Source organism: Drosophila mojavensis, unplaced genomic scaffold (genome assembly GCF_018153725.1).
Source record: "Drosophila mojavensis isolate 15081-1352.22 unplaced genomic scaffold, ASM1815372v1 contig_80, whole genome shotgun sequence".
NCBI classification, from domain to species: domain Eukaryota; kingdom Metazoa; phylum Arthropoda; class Insecta; order Diptera; family Drosophilidae; genus Drosophila; species Drosophila mojavensis.
In genome coordinates, this window is record NW_025318906.1 from 7459103 (window position 1) to 7473168 (window position 14066).

Genomic DNA, 14066 nt, shown 5'->3' on the forward strand with positions numbered 1-14066 from the left:
ATATATATCTACATATATATAAATATAATATTTTTTATTATTTTTATGTTCTTTTTGCTAGTAAAGCGTAATTTATTTTATAGTTTTCAATTAACAACTTTATATACTATTTTTTTTGTAAACAACTGCAAATACATTCCATAGATGATTTTATAAACAATTAAGATTAAAAAATCCTAAAACAACAACTGCAAACATTCACAGCGCAACAGCGATAAAAACAACACGTTGCCAGTCTAACTGTGCACTTGAAAAACTAAATTACAACTAATTAAAATACATATACAACAAGAAGAAAAATCTCGAATTATAATATAATTTTCTAATTTTCTGCTAAGAAATTAAAACTAAAAATCGATTGGTTATATTCAAGCGGTGTTGGGGCTAAGTTTAGCGCTTCTTTATAAAATGAAGAATACAAATTTAAGCAATAATTAACAAAGCGATAAAATAAACCGTCTCTTAAGGCAAAGAGAAAATTCAAAATTTTCTAAAAAAAAAAAAAAAATATGGTACATATATATAAAAAAAATATTGTTGAACAATTTTTGGTTAAAAACTGGCACACAAAAAATGTCGATACACATTATAAAAAAATTAATTAAAATTAAAAGTTTTATGTTTATGAAGCAAACACTTAAAAAGAACACAAATACTCATTACAAATAAAAGCAAAGTATAGTAACAGTTCTATATAGTTAAAACTATATATATATATATATCTAAATATATATAATTAATATATCTATTATATGACATTATATTTAATTTTTTTCTATGCGTCGCTTGTAAACATTTTTGTAAATTGATATATACATAATTATATATTACTATTATAAAAAAAAAAATTAAACGAAATACAATCAATGTGAGAAATATACAAATTCATGTAATAAAACGCAAAAAGACAGAAACTTGTTTGTTATTGTGCGTTTAGAATAGACATTATTATTATTATCATTCTTATCATTATTATTATGACTACTCTTATTTTATTTGATTTTCTTATGCAGCCCTTAGTTTATGTAGCGTACTGCTTGTAAGTATATTTATTTATTTTATTATTTCATATCATAAAAAAAAATATATATATTTTTTAAATAACTAATTTTGCAAGTGCAAATGAAATGAAATTAACTATAATAATAATAATGAATAATGAATAGGGCACACATTTTAGGCACATTTAATAAGAAATAACAAAATTATCGAAACACTCATTTCTAGGTCACATCTGATGCTCTACTTTTTGGTAATTCAATCACTAATATGTGTCTATTTTGTACAATTTTTCAGATGACAACGGGCAGCAGGACTCGGGAGAATCACGTATTCGCGTACGCAACTGGCTCATGCTGGCAGATCAGTCGATGATTGGCAAGAACGAGGAGACAGGTATTTAGAAAAATTTTCCATTTTGTATTTTATTTATTTTTATGTATTATATTATTTATTTATTTATATTCATAAATTATTTATTGATTTGCTCATTTAGTTCTGTAAAGCCTGACAGAGTATTGGAATTAATGTAAGATTGCTGAATATGCCCCATTGTGTCTATGTCTGTCTGCTTTTATTCAAAATAAAATTTTTCTGCATCAAATGAAGCTGAAATCGAATAAAATGAGCTAATTTGTAGGAATCTGTTTAAGCAGCTTGCTCAACTTGAGTATTCATGTAATAAATCATTTGAATTTAAAAAGTAAATAATACAAAGTATTTAAAAAAATAAAAAAATATATATTAAAAATAAAATAATAATAATAATAATAAAAAAAAATAATAATAAAAATAATAATAAAAAAAAAATAATAATAATGAATATCAATTAAAAAAAAAAATACAGATACATAGCGAAAATTAATATATAATACCAGCAGAATTTCCGATTTATAACTCTGTCAGGCTATTTAATGCATCGGCTAGCCGTAGTGCCATCAATATTCAGTTATTATTATTGCTGTGAATCTCGTTTATTTTTGTGGTTGAATAATGTTTCGTTTTCTTTTTACAGTCTTAATTTTGCAATACAATTTACATTTTGTTTTGTAAGGGCCCTGTGCACACTGCGGCAAATACTCATATCATTTCATATTTTCACATTTTTGTTTATTTTTGTTACTTCAAGCAAATATTTCTCTCTAAAAATAACTGACCTCTAACATTTCCTTAATACAATTTCTATTTTCATGCGGCAAATAAAAAAAAAAAAATTTAAATGATCACAAATCATTGCTAACACCAACTAACTAACTAAAACCGAAAAAAAAGATAAACTAACTCCGAGCAAAAAGCCAAACATAAATGCAGCTAAAAACACTAACAATGCCTGCACCAAGGCCCCAACGACACCCGCAACAATCAGCACAACGCCGTCCGCGACGACGAGAACGCTCAACAACATTACCAACAGCAGCAGCAGCAACAACAACAGCAGCAACATTATCAACAACAACAATGTTGTGGGCGATAAAATCAGCGGCGTCGGCAGCAGCAGCAGCAGCTGTTTGCCAGTTCTGGATCCCAAGACGCAAACGGTGACACGCATTGGAAGTATTGGACGCACAACGATTGCGTGCATCACGCCGGCATCCAGCTTGAAGAACAGCTCAAGCAATTGCAATGTGGATGCCGCTTCGGCTGCGGCGCTGGCCGCTGCAGGCGTGGAGCTGGATAGCATTGACGATGCGATGACCGAGGTGATAGTGAAGATTGAAAATCCCGAGAATGTGTCGCTCAACGGCGACGAGGCTGTGTGCAATGAGGCTATCGATGATGAGAATACCTTTGACTATGATCTAAAGCTGGCCAGTCCCTTGTCCTGGACCTACGATGCGGTCAAGATTGAGAATGAAGAGTTCGAGGATAGCTATCTGATGGATAACGATGATGATGATGACGATCTGTTGACTACGGCCGCCGCCTCACAGAAGCATGCCAAGCAATCGAACGAGAAGCAACAGAGGAGCATCAACAGCAGCAGCAACAACAACAATGGCAGCAACAGCAATAAAATAGTGCTGAGCACACAGCAGCAGCAGCAACTGTTGCTGGAGCAGCAGCAACACTTGCAGCATCTACAGCTGCAACCCACCAGCCAGTCGCTGCAAATCAAGCTGCCCACCATACCGGCGACCATAACCACCATTGCGGCCGCAGCACCACAGCAGAAGCAGCCCGTTGCCAGCACGAGCAACAACAGCAATGTAACCAGCGCCAATTCGACGTTGCTCTCCAGCAAGCTGGGCCTCAACATGGATGCACAGAACATGAATCTGCATTGGTCGCACACGGACGACAATCGGTATCGCATTCTGGTGCAGAACAAGCGCATGCGTAAGGAGTCGCTGGAGCATTCGGCCGATATGATCTACAATGCGGACATTGAGAAGCCATGGGTGTGCCGCAACTGCAATCGCACCTACAAGTGGAAGAACAGCCTCAAGTGTCATCTGAAGAACGAGTGCGGCTTGCCGCCGCGCTACTTCTGCAGCAAGATGTGCGGCTATGCGACGAATGTGCACAGCAATCTGAAGAGGCATTTGAATACCAAGTGTCGGGATCGCGAGAAGGACGAGGAGGAGAAGGAGAAGGAGAAGGATAAGGATAGAAAGCTGGCGCCCGTCAATGTCAATCTGGGCAACCATAGCAACAGCAACAGTGCTCTGGCGGGCAATGGCGGCAGTAATAACGCCAGCGGCAACACCAACGCCAACAACAACAGCAGCAACAGCAACAGCAGCACCTACACACTGGTCTTTCAGAACGAATAGAAGCTCGAGGCATATGGAGATGTTGTACAAATAAGCTACGGGTAGCTAGCAGCTGGAAAATGGCAACAGCAGTGGCATGCAATATGCCACATGCCACACGCAACATGCAACAAGACAAACTTCACTTAGTACGAATTAAGTTTTTGTTTTTACATTTTTAATAACAATTTTGTGTGCAATCTTTGTTGCTGTCATTCCCAACAACAAAAAAGAAGAGATAACACTTAGGCATTTCTCATTAGCTTTTTGTTAAAATATATTCAAATGTATTTTAACATATCTTAAGTACCATGTTGCATGCCACGTATGCTGTGTGCCTGCCAGTTGCAAAAGTGCCCCTCAAAAAAAAAAAAAAAAAAAACATACAGAAAAAATAACAAAAAATGGATAAAAATTAGTTTTAGTTGGCAATGCAAAAGACGAAATTTTTGTATTGTTTTAGCGAATTCTCAAAAGAAAATTAAAAAAAAAAAGAAAGTGAAAAGGAAGACGAAACGCTAATAAATAATGTGTACATTTTTTCCGAGAAAAATCTCACACAAGACGCAAGAAATTATATAACTAGTCACAGCAAAAATTGTTTAAACATAGATAAAAACAAAAAACGAACAAAACTTATACCAAAAATAATTTTTGTATTAATTATTAATTTTAAAGAGAAAAAATGTAATCCAAACAAAATCTTATGCATGGCATGAACACGCGCCCCTAACTACAAAAAATTAAAATAAAAAAAATAAAAAAATAAAAAAACAGAGTAAAAAAAAAAAACAAAAAAAAGTAAAACATGAAAAAAATATTAACACGTATACACACATTTACACAAAAACACTCACACATAGTACATATATGTACATCTAAAAAATGAGAAATTTTTAATTTTATTTTAGTTGCAATCGAATTTTTCTCATGTATTCATCCATTGATTAGAACCATTTTTCGAACTACATTCCAATTTTCGGGCATTACCTATGTTAGAATTGCTTTAAATATATACATACATATATATGCGCATATATGATAATGAGAACAAGTTCTAGTCAAAAACCAAACAAAATAAAAGTATCTATAATTAATAATACAAAAGTATGTATTAATATAATAAATATATATAAAAATAATTTGAAAATTAGACAAAAATTATTATGATTAATTCTAAAATAATGTTTTAATTTTTAATTATTAAAAATATCAGCAAATGCTTTTCTAAAAATTGTCAAAAAAAAAAAAATTACAAAATACACAAAATTGTTAGACTTAAAATAAAAAAAAAAAAAAAAAAAAAAAAAAACCCGGCCATGAGAAAATGTAACACATACACAAAAACTCACACTCACAAAGTTTCATATGTAAAAAAAAAAAAAACAAATTTAAAATGCCTACAGAAAATCTGAAAATATATAAAGTAATAAATCTAAGATCCTACACACTCACACACACATGCAAATTGCAAAGTAAAAATTCTACAATTATTATGTATTCCTTATGAAATGAATATATCGTAATTATTGCCGGCTATATGTATTAAATAAAAACAAAATTCGAAATACAATTAAAAGCAAATGTCAAAACAAAAAATAACCAAAAACCAAAGTTGTATTTATTTTAATTGTAAAAGAAAGCGCAAAACAAAACACCCTTCTACAATCTTTTTTCTCTCCCAGTCATCAAAAAACTCATCCGCCATGAATCCAATCGATATATCTACATACTGTATATGCTCATATACAACTCATGCTTCCCAAATATCTACCCGAAAAAACTTATCCAGCCAATTCCCAAGAAAATCGTCCAGATATATATATTTATACATATATATAAAAATATATTAGCTAAGAATCAATACTAATCAGCTCTCTATTTCAGGTGGATGTTGTCCGAATGGATATTGATTGTGATCGATGAGAGAGAGAGAGAGAGAGAAAGAGAAAAAGAGAGCGAGAGTTTATAGATCTCTGTGCTGGCACAACAAATCCATACACGAATGCAGTTTATGGTGTAGCCCTATCTCTAATTGTTGTTTGCATGCTCTCTTAACCTACTATACTACAACTCTACATAACTAGACAACAGTGTAACTGCTGCTTAGATATCCTCTATATACATATACTATATATACCTATTAAATCAACTATTAGTTACGTATGTGTATGTACATGTTTTATTAAGACACGGCGCCCCCAATGGAACGCCCTATATTGATGATGCTGTTTAATAACTAGTACATGAACATATGTTAAATTATACATCTATCTATATAACTCTCAACTTGTATGAAAACCTCTTTTTACTAGAAAATTTGTAGACTTGTTTTTCCAATTTTTCCAATTTTTTTTTTGTTTTGTTCTTTTCTGTTTGTATTGCTGCAGGTTACTTTTAAGTTAAACTCTTTGCGCTCATTCTAGTGTCTATCTATACACATATATATATATCTATTTTTTAATAAAAAATAGCATTTAATTATGTATACCATTATTATAAAAAATATGAAAAACGATGAGATCAATTTAGTTTGTAAAAACAAAACCTAAAAAATGTTTTTATAAATATTTCATTTTCTATTAGATTTTAGATTTGTAGTTATTGTAATTAAAAAAAAAAAAAAAAAAAATGAATAATTCGTAAACTTATGCATGCGTATTTTTTATATATATATATATGAAAAGAAAACAATGTCTAGGATTTAGCTGCCTCTATAGATGTATATAGGGCGCAGATCCTCGTATGGATTTATAAGTTCTTTCCTAAGCGTCGAAGCGTTGCGTCCCTTCTTAAGCACACAAACATATTATACAATTAGTAACCGAAAATGTGTTTTATCTATTTTAATATTTAATAATAATAATTTATTATACATTTATTTGTGACTAACAGAAAAGCCAAACAACAAAATTACTATTTAAATTCATTTGAAATTTTTTTTTTTTGCTTAGCCCAACTTGTATTTAATGTAACTTACACTCGATTTAATGTTGTTTACACACACACACACACACATTTTATACTTATAATCATTGTGTTCATTGAAATTTTGTTAATTTTTATAATAATTATTTTTCTGAAAATTGTTTAAGCAGCGTTTTACACAATTGATAAACATATTTATATCGTATACATCTCAACATTTTACTTTAGATACAAGCAGCGCCTACACTCACGCACACAAACACACACCACACACACCATACACTCTACACACATACACATACACCTATTACCATGCACCACACCAAAAAAAAAAAAAAAAAAAAAAAAATCACTCAAAAAGCAAAATGAAACGCAACATTTTTAACGACTTCTCACGGTAATAAATTCAATTTTAATATTTTTTTTATAAATATATATATATACAACTATCAACTATATTCTTTTGGTTCAATTACGTTTCCAATTAGATCTTAGGACTTTTAATTTGTTTATCTCTGATAAAAAAAAAAAATGAAAAAGTAAACAGTAAATACTATGCCCAGCGTTTTGTTTGAAGTGAAACACTTGATTAACATTGCATCTATATTTTGACTCTTCTTGTCTTCCTCGTCTGCAGAATTTGCGCATTGCGGCCAGGGAGCCAGGGTGAGCAGCCCACATCCATATTATCTGAATATGAAGAGCAGTCCCTGTACCAGTCCCATGGGATCGCCCAGGCCAATTATCAAATCCGAGCATGGTGTCATGGATGACAACGAGCACGAGCTGCGCATTGACAGTGGACCGGGCACGCCCACTCGTCATGGACGGCATGGGAATAATAGGGATAACGATGACAGCAATAATAACTACGAGGATGATGAGGACAATCGCGACGATAGCGGCGATAAGCCCTTTGATCTGCGCATGGGCATTGCCAAGGTGCTAGTAGCCGCTGCGCAGGCGCATAGCGGCCTTCCGCTCGGCCATCACCATCATCATCATCATCATCAACAGCAGCAGCAGCAACAACAGCAACAGCACACACATCCGCTGGTCCAGCTAATCCATCAGTCCAGTCCCGACGAGCCGCTGCGCCGCTACAGCAGCAGCAGCAGCGTCGGCATTGCGCCCACCGTGCTGCCCAGCAACAGCAGCAGCAGTTTGGTGGACTCCAAGGCGGTGATGGCGGCTGCCGTTGCTGCTGTGGCAGCCAACAATACAAGTGCCTCGACGAGCGGCGGTGCCTCGACATCGGCTGCGGCGGCAGCAGCGGCTGCTGCAGCTGCAGCTGCCGGACTCGTCACATCCAATGCTGGCGCAGCACTAGGCGGCGTTGGCGGGCCACCGGGTGGCGGTAGCTGGAGCGGTGTCAGTGGCAGCGGCAGTGGCGGTGGCGGTGGCGGTGGCAGCGCTGGCGGCGGCGCCTATGCCTGCGATCGGTGCGGCAACACCTACGCCCGTCCGCACAGCCTCAATCGACATGTGCGCTTCGAGTGCGGCGTGGAGCCACAATTCGAGTGCCCCATCTGTCACAAGAAGTCCAAGCACAAACACAACCTCGTGCTGCATATGCGCACGCACCAACATCGATGATACAATCGACAGCGATTGCAATGACGCCAGCAACTGGTTGCTGTTGCTGCCACTGCTGCCGCTGCTGCTGCTACTGCTACTGCTACTGCTACAGCTGCTGTTGCCACTAGTTAGTTAGCCATGTTTCACTGCAGTTCAGTTCAGTTCAGTCCAAAAACAACAACAACAAAGAGAAAACAAAACGAGACAGAACAGTGCGCGTTGTTTTTTTTTTTTCAAATGATCTTGAAAACATAGTCGTTTTTTATATATATATATATATATACATATATATATATAAAAGATATATATAGATTTATGCAACTACATTCAGAGCATGCATAAAAGCCGTCAATGTGAATGAAATATTAACAAATTCTAATCCTTAGTTTCATATAAATGTATATCAAATCTTTTTCTTTGTTCTTAATAGTTTTTCTTTCGGTTTTCAATTTTCCATATAATATTCGATACATATACATTCGTGTATATATGTATATATGAAGAGTGGGCGGCGCGTGAGAGTGGGAATATTTTGTTATTGTTGTTGCTATTGTTAAAATGTGTGTAACATCCTTAGAAAACTCAATGATCTCAATGAATTTTTCTTTATTGTGGTGTAAAACAGAAACAAGGAAAAATTAATGCATTTGTGTAGAAAAAAACGAAGGAAGTTGAAGGGGTAATCGAGGAGTGTAAGGCAAGTCAGAGCGAAAGAGAAACGCTGCAAAAAACGCAAAACATTCACATTAATTTTATCGTAATTTATTTATTATAAAAACAAAAAAAAGCAAAATAACAAAAACAACAAAAAATATGAAAGTTGAGTGTGAATCGATCCAACTGGATACAGTTTATATAGTTCAACTCGTTGAACTGTTCAGATCACGCGCTCTCACTCTCACGCGCTTGCTTTAATTAATATTCTCTTTAAAATATATTTCTACTATTTTTTTTTTTTTTTTTTTTTTGGGGCAATAGTTAAACTTAATAAACTTAAAATGGAAAAACAATATTTGCATATATCAAAAATATATCTATGTAAATAATGTAAAAACAATAACAATTACATGATAACAGCATATATTTGTATGTATGTATTGAAATAGCAACAGTCAATCGCTTAGTCAGTCAAAACAAAAGAAAGAAATAATAATTAAGATACTAAGTTAGTATAAGCTTTAAGGCAACGATAAAGCGTAACTAAATCTAAATGGACATGTGCAATAAGCTAAAAACAACAACAACAAATCACAGACAGCAAACAAAAATCACACTAAAAAAAAAAAAAAATACTAAAAAATCTTGTGCAATAAACAAAACACGAAAATCCCAAAATCAAAACCAATGAAAAAGCAAAACGAAAAAAAAAAAATTAAAAATCACAGCGCACAACCAAGTTGTAAATGTTATATTGATTTTTTTTATATACACAAATTTTAGTTTTTGTTTAATTTTCCAATTTATTCACATTACATTTGTTTGTTAGCTGCGCGCCATCAAAGCCACAAAAAAAAAAAAAAAAAAAAAAAAAAACAATTACTGTTAGTGCAACGCAACGATCTCTAAAAAAAAACTTTTCAAAAATACAAAAACAAATTTATTAGTTTATCTTGTGCTCATTCCATGAAAAAAAAAAAAAATTCGTTTATTTTTAAAAATAATTATTTATTTATCGAACACAAAATGTGATAGGCGGCAATTTTTTAAGTTTGAACCAAAAAGTAACAAACAAAAAATGCTAAGCAAAATTATTAATTTAAAAAAAAAAATTCGGCCTGTGGTTTCAATGGCGCGTGCAAACAATTAAAACAATATTATAAATATATATCTGTATAAATATGGCAAGCAACATGTACAAGTGTGAGCAAATCAATTGGCATTATAAAGTTAAAGTTAATGTTAATGTTAGGGACAAAACTCGCATCGAGTCACAGTCAAGAGACGAGAATAGGTCAAAGTTGAAGCAGAAGCAGGCGGATGAGGAGGAGGAAAAGCTTGGAAACGAAGTCAAGAAGAGTCAAGTAAATGAGAAATAATTGGTATGTGATATAATGAATATAGTCCTCATTGTAATTAATATAATATTATTAATTTTTCTTGTTGTTAATACACACACACACAGAGAGAGACACGAACCTACACACAGACACACACAAGAAACGTTACTTTATTTATTTTTAAATATTTTTCCAAATTTATTTTAAATCAAGTAAATCACATAATGTTGCCGCGTAAACTTGTTAAAAACAAAAGTTAATATAATTATAAAAAAAGAAAATTTAACATAGTTAAAAAAAAAGAAAACATTATTAAATTGTTAAAAATAAAAAATCATAAAGAAAAGGTTTAAATCATGAGCTTAACAAAAACTCGTTGCTTAGGTACTTTAAAAACAATAATATTGTGAAAAATATATAAAAAAATATATATATTCAGCTACACCTACACAAGCACACATACATACACACATGGAGGGGCGCAATGTAATTTTCGTTAGCAGTTTGTGCCACAAAATATGTGATAACAATTTAATTTGTACAACAGACAAAAAACAAATTGGCACAAATTCTAGCAAAAAATAATAATAAAAAATATTAAAATTAACATCACATAAAACATGCGAATATTATAAAATTTAAAATAAATTGTGCAAAGGAAAAAAAAAAAGAAATGCAAAATTCTTGTCGGTCAGTATTCGAATTACGTGAGGAAAAAAAAAAAGAAAAAGGAAACGAAACAAAATTTATATTTAAATTGTTATTATTTTATATGTATATGTTTTTTTGTGTTAACAATCGGGCAACTTTCTAATTGGCACAAAAAAAAAAAAAAAACAAAAAAAAAAAAATATATATATATGTATACAAAATATATATGTATATATTGCTAACAAGAACTTAGCATTGCTTTTGCGCTAGTCAATTACGTGAGTTTGCTTTGCTTCTTTTTTTAATTTTTATTATACTACTTAATTTAAAAAAAAAAAAAAAAAAAAAAAAAAAATAGAAGAGCGAAAGAGAGGTAGAATTTCACATCTTATGATATGCAATTGTGTGTCCTTTTTTCGAAACAATTATAATCTAATGCAATTATTTAACTTTGTCTATTAAGGTTGTGGTTCTTATTTATACATCTAAATCATTTTTTTTACTACTTTTCTAAGCAAAAAAGAAAAAAAATTGAAAAAAAAGGGAAAAGTTAAGCAACATTTTAATTTATCAACAGCGCATGTGATGGACTCAAAGTTAATCAAGTGGGCCAGCGTAAAATATATATATATATGTATATTTATATATATATATCTCATATAAATATATATGTATGTGTAAATGTAGCTAATACTAGACAAGCCTAGGCATTGGACTTTGAGTCATATAGTTAAAAAAAAAAGTGTTACAGAAGAAGAAAATAATGGAAATAATGAAGAGCATGTGATAAATTCAATATAATTTTGATTAACAACCAATTTACTAACACACACACACACACACATAGAGGAAAAGCTATGTATGTTTGTAATTAAATTTAAGTAGCGCTTATGCAACTATACACACACACATAGATCATCTAGTATATATTAACAATTTCTTAAAAGAAACAAAATCTGAAACAAAAAAAATAATATTTTTATGCACAGTGCTTTGGATATTTTTTACCATATATAAATGAAATGATATGAAATGGATAAAAAAAAGTCCAATTCAATCCAATTCAAATACCATCCCGAACAATAGCAACAGATTATTTTTGGAGAAATTGTATTAAAACATAAAACAATTCTAATATACTATATGCTAACATATGCGTCTTTTTTTATTTTCAATTTATATACATTTTTTTGGTAAGCCTTAAACGAATTGAATGTATCTATATAACTAAACTAAATAAACTAAAACACATACATATGTAACAAAGAGTTTACCAATACTAATACTAAACACATACAGAAACACACGTATACACTTAACACACACACACACACAAAACGTTGTAAACAAGGAGCTGTGAATGTAAAATTATATATAAATATTAAAAGCAACAACATAATATATATATATAATATATAATTGTGTACCTAGAGTTACATATGCATACATAAAAAAAACAAAACAAGCAAAATCGATGTGATCAATTGTGATTGTTAAGGGAAAAACGAAAATAGCAAGAGATAGTTATGTGAATTGAATTTGAACGGCATAGGCAAGCAGGGCAACAGGGGTTGGATAACATTGAACGGGCTTTTCTTTACAAAAAAAAAAAAAAAGAAAGAAAAAAAAAAAAAAAAAAAAAAGAAACACAGAATACAGAACACACAATTACACTACACTACACACATACACACACAAACTTTTAAGTTGTTTGTATTTAGCTATCCAATAATTTACTTCTTCCTTGTTTATATTTTTCTCTTTAAACTAATACAAATCATGTAGTAGCATATTTACAGAAAAAAAAAATATATATATGAAAGCAACACGTCAAATGGGGTTTTTATATTGTACATGCAACAATAACAAGAAAATAGCCTTAAGTTACACACATACAACACACACATGCAGACGTATGTGTTTTTGTAATTGTAAATTATAAATTAAATAATTGTTAATTGCTGTTCACGCACGCTAAAAAAAAAAAATACAAAACTCAAGAGTCATTTGCCTAAAAACTAAACTAAAAAATATAATATATAAAATAATAGGAAATTCTAAACATTTTGCAAACAGAAAAACCGTTTTTCTATTATAAAAAAAAGAGGAATAATATCTAGGATTAGTTTATGCAAATAACAAAATTTACAACAAACCCCAACAAAAATTGTTAAATTTAAAAATAAAATTCGGCTTTCACACATTTGCGAGTAGTTGAAAAAATCAATTTTTAAAGCAGATATTTAAAAAAATTAAAAAAATTAAAAATTATTATCTAACACAAATTAGCATTCGAAATGCCAGTTGTTAGAATATTTTTGAAAAAAGTGTGCTTAAATTATAAACAAATTATAAATGCAAAAAAGAAAACAAAAACAAAAACAAATTGAACGATTAGCAACAAATAAATAATTATATATATACATTTATATATATGTGTGTATAGAGCCGAAAAACGCCTTAAAACATTTTGTGAAACAATTTTATTATTATGTATAATAGAAAAAGAAAAGGTATATAAAAATAAATGAAAAATCAATGTGAAAATGTAAAACGAGTAAACGATCTAATTGTTATAAGTAAAAACAGGAAAAACAACTAAATTTAAAAATATATATATTATATTAAAAACCAAAAAAAAGAAGAAACAACCAAAATGACTTTACTTACAATAAAAAGGGAAAAAAAAAAAAACTCTTTTTTTTCAGCTGATGTGTTTTCGATGTATATTTTGCTTTTATTTTAAAATCAAAACTAACTTCAATCTTTCTCTTTTTTAGATGCACTCGCACTGGATGGAACCGTAATACCCAGACTCCAATATGGCTATAATGTGAGAAACCGCTTCAGCAGTATTTGATGCTTAGAATCATGTATTGTATTTTGAGATGAAAAGATGAAGAAAACCAAAGAAAACAATTTATAATAATGAAAGAAATCTTACTAAATATATTTTTGATAAACCTATGTAATTATATTGCTGTATTGTTATAGTCTTTGAATGCACCAAACGACACAACAACAACAACAAATACAACAAGTACAACAAACACACGCCCCATTTGAGTAACTATTGTAAGAAAATTGTTTTTGTTATTGTTTCTGTTTACTAGTTGTTTCACTTGTTTATTGTTCTTACTGTACATAATTAATACAATCT

General features: G+C 31.2%; 1 protein-coding gene across 8 annotated transcripts in view; it reads left to right on the top strand.

The window, feature by feature from the left end:
- The window catches only part of LOC6579016 (longitudinals lacking protein, isoforms F/I/K/T), a 77939-nt gene that overhangs the window by 50129 nt on the left and 13744 nt on the right, over positions 1 to 14066 (top strand). Inside the window, exons 6-7 of one of the 8 annotated variants that reach the window (XM_032730689.2) lie at positions 1297 to 1395; positions 2272 to 4553. The exons of 4 other annotated variants lie outside the window; for them this stretch is intronic. In XM_032730689.2, coding sequence (XP_032586580.1) covers positions 1297 to 1395; positions 2272 to 3773 — 1601 coding nt within the window. In that variant the 3' untranslated portion in view covers positions 3774 to 4553. Of the gene's footprint in view, positions 1 to 1296; positions 1396 to 2014; positions 4554 to 7317; positions 8292 to 13686; positions 13938 to 14066 lie in introns of those variants that run through there. 3 more of the 8 variants (XM_032730706.2, XM_032730694.2, XM_044010452.1) reach the window with 3 other exon arrangements.